This window comes from Suricata suricatta, chromosome 5 (genome assembly GCF_006229205.1).
Source record: "Suricata suricatta isolate VVHF042 chromosome 5, meerkat_22Aug2017_6uvM2_HiC, whole genome shotgun sequence".
Taxonomy (NCBI): Eukaryota; Metazoa; Chordata; class Mammalia; order Carnivora; family Herpestidae; genus Suricata; species Suricata suricatta.
Window position 1 is genome coordinate 15,647,702 of NC_043704.1, and position 5,722 is coordinate 15,653,423.

The window sequence follows — 5,722 nt, forward strand, 5'->3', positions numbered from 1 at the left end:
AAACCACAGAATACAAATACATGTTTTAATGTTCTGATGTGAAATATACCTATTGTAAAAAACAGCCATTGTTAAAACTTAGATTAAGACATAAGCCAACAGAGATAGCAGAAGACATTAGAGAGATGTACATAAGAAGACTTCTTACGAATGCTGTTGGAAAGAATAGATAGTCTTACTCTTCAGTATTAGTCACATAACGACCACAAAAGAGACCCCTGGATCCCTCGTGCTCTGCTTCACCATACTCCCAGCCCAACCTTATATACATGTGAATAATCACACCCAAACACACAAACACACAAGCTAAACTGATGGAGATAATTTAGTATAAATGTAACAAAGCAATATTTGCAATGAAATAAAATTTATTTAATAATAGATGTTTTTGATCATCCAACTTAATTAAATTTTATATCACATTATAAAGGTAATGCCATATCAAGGAAATGCTTTCCTATAAACTGTGATATAATCTGAATTTCCTTTATTTATCTCAGATAGATTAATACAAAGTCAGTATTTTTGAAGACATTTTATAATTTTTCATGTGAAGGAAACATGGAGAAAATGCAAGTAAAATATGGTGACATAGCCAATAGACTAAAAATTCCTCAGTAGAAGCCATAGGACCAGTATCTTCCATAGCACCATGGGCGGTGGCAGCCAAAACCATAGCCACCATAGCCACAGCCATAGCCACCATAGCCATAGCCCAGGCCACCATAATAGTTGCCGTAGTAACACATTGTGTCAGGAGTGGAGGGTTCAGCTGAGGAGCAGGAGCTGGGTGTCTTTAATATGAATGCCTCCATCTGCCAAGGGTCTTTTATACACCCTCAGTGGTGGTGGAGAAAACCACAGGCATTGCAGAGTCCTGCTAATTTGCTTCCTACAACATCATGAATATTTTTATTTATTGCCAAAACATGGTCCTCATAACAGATAATTTTACTCCTATGTCAGGACTCCACCATCAATTTATGGGCCTTTAAAATGAAACTCTTATTCTTTTCGAGGCTATGTCTCACTGCATATTTATTTAGTTGAATAAATGTGACCTGATTATGTGGTATGATGCAAAACATGAAAATAGGTGTCCTATTGTTTGGTTTTCATTCCATTCCTCTTTAAGAATTTTAAAATGAGCCTTGTCTGGAAGAACATGCTTCCTGAATCTTCCACATAAAGGATGGATATAATATATATTCATTATATTCTTATAAAATTTGCAATGTATTCTTAAAAAACACTTCTTTCCAACTCAATATGACTACTCATTGGTTATGTTACTGGTAATATGCTGGCAAGTACTATCACGTATGGACATATTCGGCATTTATTTATCAACCTATTCTTGAGTATGTGCTACTTTGATCTTTTCCAGAAAATGTATGACCATTGTATGGGCAGAAACTGTCTATGCTTTATGCTTCCTTGTGTCATCACATATGTAGGTGTTGTAGAGGTATCTGCAAACCACATGAAGGTTCAGCTTGATGCTTCATCTCAGCTCATGTTTTTTATTCCAGGGCTTATTTTTGTTTTTACAGATGCCCTGGATTTGCAGTAGTGTTTTGTCCTAAATAATGTGTGGGAAGTATCAGAGAGGTAAAAAGAGTCTTGATTTGTTCTTCATTCCCTCAGTTTCTGGTTGGTTGGTGAAGAGTCATTGGAGACAGAAATCCCCAATCATGGAAAGAATAATTGAGCATACAGCAGAAACTAAGCTTTAGGTTTTAATTTTTTTTATTTTCTTTATTTATTTCAAAATTTTAATGACAATTAAAATATAATTTTAATTTAAATATGCTTCACATAAAACAAATTTCAATCTATTTAAGAGTACAGGCTTCTCACACTATCTGAAAATAGAACAATGTTCCTATGAAATCTTTCCTAAAGTGAAATGGCATAAGTAAAGAAACAATTACCACTAATTTTTATGAAAAAATATTGAACATTCCCAGACTCAAAAAATAACTTTGTAAGGCCTTTGTGATACTTTAGGACACATCTTGCTAACAGATGCACAAAATCAATTAGGAGGAAACGATGCTCACAAACACGGTTCAGGACTCTGAGAGTGATGCTAAGATGCATAGCTCTTGGGAAGGGAGCAGGCAAGGGGTGGGGTGGGTGGCGCCGCTCACAGCTTGGGGTGCTCGCTGTTTCTATAATGGCTCCCTGCAAAGCCAACACTGAATGCTATTTTCACTTTTTGTCCTTTTTGGTAAAAGCAAAAACCTCTTTTGGATTTCTTTAGGTTAGAGAAAACAGGTGCAAAGTTTTTTGCTAAAAGCCGTGTCCAAATGCAAACTTTTGAAAAGCTACCTGTATAGCTAAGTGAGTTTTGACAAAGAGATTAATATAAATTATATATCTTCACTCTATGTAAAGCTATTGGGAGATTTTATAAGGGGGCAAGGAGCTTCCTAACTTTATAGTTGCTGAGCCCAAATTTTCTCTGACCCACAAACACTTCTTCCAACATTGAGTAGTAGTGATGGCTGTTTAGACTGGACGAAGAACACTGCTTTCCTCCAGGCTTCTAGTTTAGATTATATAAAACTTCTGAGAAAAACTCATGTAGGTTTTTCAGCCTCTTTCAACCAGTTAGTTGTTATTTATCTGTTACTCACCATGGGCCCACCATTTTTAAGACACTGTGTCATGTGACAGCTTTTATTGTTCCTGTGTCGTCTCCTCATATCACTAGCCTTCTCATTCACAGCATGAGATGCAAGAAGTGGTAAAAGGACATTAGAGAAACTTCCAGTATTGTGAAGAAAGACAAACAAAATAAATTTAGTTTCATCTGGAATTAGAAAATAAGTCACTTGTCTTCATTGGGTGAAATGTGTAACTGGCGTTATGCTTAATGGTCATCTCTTCATAACATTAAGGTAGGTTTTCAGGTACCAAAATGATGCTTGTCACCTGTTAGTCAAGCAGAATTTCATTGGTCGGATTCACTTTTCAAATGCAATGATGGCCAAACTTTTTTTTTTTTTGAGCAAAATGTAGCAATACTTGAAAATAAAGAAGAAAATTCATTTAATCAGAATGAGCTTTGCCTGACCAATATCATATTCCATAAACCTCTGTTGTCTCTTTACCATTTCTCAATATCATGAAGCTTTTTAAGAAAAAAAATTCATTCATTTGGAGCTTTTAAATATGGAGCTGAATGAAGAGGGATTGGTAATATCGGGAAGTGGTGACTCCGTGCATTGAAGACTATTGTAAGGTGGTGGGCAGTGAGTGGCTCTTTCTTGGAGGACTTGACCATCAAACATCAGACAGTCAGCAGCTACCATGCAGGGAATTTTCGTGAACTAGTTTATGGATAACATGTAGAATATAACCAGAAGCCTGTGTGGTGTGGGGAGCAAATGATCTCTTTCTTGAGGCAGAGGTTTAAGTAATTTGGCTAAAACTTAGGGAGTCAGGAAACAGACAAAGGTAGGGGTTGTTAAATGTAGTGATCGAAAGAAGAGCTGTTTTGTAAAAAATTTTTTTTAATGTTTTATTTATTTTTGATGCAGAGAGAGACAGCATGAGAGGGGGAGGGGCAGAGAGAGAAGGAGACACAGAACCAGAAGCAGGCTCCAGGCTCTGAGCTAGCTGTCAGCACAGAGCACGATGCGGGGCTCGAACCCACCAACGTGAGATCTGACCTGAGCTGAAGCCGGAGGCTTAACCGGCTGAGCCACACAGGCATCCCAAAAAGAGCTGTTTTGGTAGGCAAAAGTATAATTTAAAAATTTGGCATATAAAAGTAATTTCATAGTCTGATCAGATATGGTCGTAGCTGCTGAACCCCATGAAAGCCTTGGTTGCATATGTTCTTAGATATAAAGAACTGATGTTCATTCAGATCCCTGAATTTGTGGATACATCAAAACTTCAGAGACAACCAAAGACAGTCTGTTCTCTCTCTGTTTCTGCCTTCTTTTCTCTGTATCTTTCTCACTTCTCTTTCTCTCTATTCCTTTCTCTCACATGCACATACACATATATAAACCAAAAAAAGCAAAACGGGTGGGAGATTTTAATGTAAATGCAATGCCCGATATTTACAGCCATAGATCATTATTAAACATGAACTTGGTCTTGCCCATGAATGATATGAGAAAATATAATGCTAATACAACATAAAAGTAAAGCTTTCCTATAAATTATGTCATCCCATTGATTTTGGCTAATCAAAATGGGCATGCTGAATGTCAATTACTATTTCCCCAATAGTCAGGAATGAGGTTGGCATTTTTGATGTGAATATGAAGGTTGGGTTAGGAAACTCAACAAAGGAGCCCAATAAGTAGAATGGCAATCTATTTTATTTAAAGAAAATTTAGCTTGGCAGTATGTTGGCTGAGCTAAACGATCACTAGTACATCATGTCTATCATAGCCATAGGAGGAATTGGGCACAAGAGCAGGGTTGCCTGAGTTCCTGTGCTTCTCAGATGCTGCCAGAATATTCCCTAAGCCACTTCCATCATATGCAAAGTCATCATGGGAACAATAAGAGCCTGATGATGGGTATGGGCATAGCTCCAATTTATCTCATGTACCCAATTAAAATTTAATAAAATTTGTTAAAAATTACATGTTTTGCTACATCCCATCCTTAAAGCCAGTGATATTTCATCACTTAGGGAGTGTTATTGAGGGATCACTATGGATCAGTCACTTTTAAGGCAATGGATTATATTACTTCTCTGATAGTGAATATGACTTCTCATGTGACCTCCCCCTCCCTCATTTACAGCATTAAGATATGGCAATGTTGCAAAGCCATTTGAAAATATTAATCCCCCAAAGCAATATTAAATTGAATTATTTAACACACACATATAGATGCCACAAGTATTTTCAACGAGATAAATGTTTATTAAAATTACTATACATTTTTCTCACATAACGTTATCAAATATGTGAGAAATTTGAAAGGCAATACAATATCAAAGGAAAAGCTTTTAAAAATTGTGAAGCATTCCATGCAATTTCAATGACTCTAAGTCAGTTTCACAGAATCCAACCTATCTTATTTTATCTTTTTTAGATATCTCAGGATGATGTTGACATTCAGAAGAGAAAATGGAATTATTCATAGGAAGAATCATGGAGGTATTCGCTGGAGGAGAATAGTAAGTTGAGATTCTCTGGAAGCTTCTCAGTAGAAACATCGTCTGCAGCAAGATGGGCGGTTGGAGCCATACCCGTAGCCTTCACAGACATAGCCCACGCCGTTGTAGCCACATCCATTGCCACCATAGCCACAGCCTAGGCCACCATAGCCACATCTATAGCCGCTGTAGCCACAGCCCAGGCCACCATAGCCACATCTATAGCCGCTGTAGCCACAGCCCAGGCCACCGTAGTCACATCCATAGCCACTGTAGCCACAGCCCAGGTCACCATAGCCACAACCTAGACCTCCATAGTAGTTGCCGTAGTAGTACATGGTTTCAGGAGTGGGGGATATTGTTGGAGCAGGGAATCAGTTTCTGTCAGTTTGAACATCACTGTCTGCAGAGGTCCTTTTATATGACTCTCAGTGGGTGGGACTTGTTGATCACATACTTCCTACTAATTTACATCTGTGCGCTTCCTGAGTCCTTGCCTCATTAGACAAGGTGAGGTCCTTGTAAGCAGGATGACTTTGCTATTGAGTCAGCTTCCTTACAATCCAAATCCTTTGTCTTTGATGTGTT

At 37.7% G+C, this 5,722-nt stretch overlaps 1 protein-coding gene across 1 annotated transcript; it reads right to left on the reverse strand.

Moving 5' to 3' along the window:
• Positions 1-614: 614 nt before the first annotated feature.
• LOC115292473 (keratin-associated protein 19-7-like) lies at positions 615-5,472 on the reverse strand. The gene is made up of 2 exons (XM_029940582.1): positions 5,430-5,472; positions 615-736 (listed from the first exon to the last, which is right to left on the reverse strand). Exons 1-2 carry the CDS (start codon positions 5,470-5,472, stop codon positions 615-617), a joined length of 165 nt encoding a protein of 54 aa, XP_029796442.1.
• Positions 5,473-5,722: the final 250 nt, after the last annotated feature.

Bases quoted from the DNA above. Each gene is read 5' to 3' on its own strand.
- LOC115292473 (XM_029940582.1), bottom strand. From the start codon at position 5,472: ATGTACTACTACGGCAACTACTATGGAGGTCTAGGTTGTGGCT. The intron at 737-5,429 runs ATGGTGACCTGG...TGTGTTACTACG, and splicing joins TGGAGGTCTAGGTTGTGGCT to GCAACTATTATGGTGGCCTG.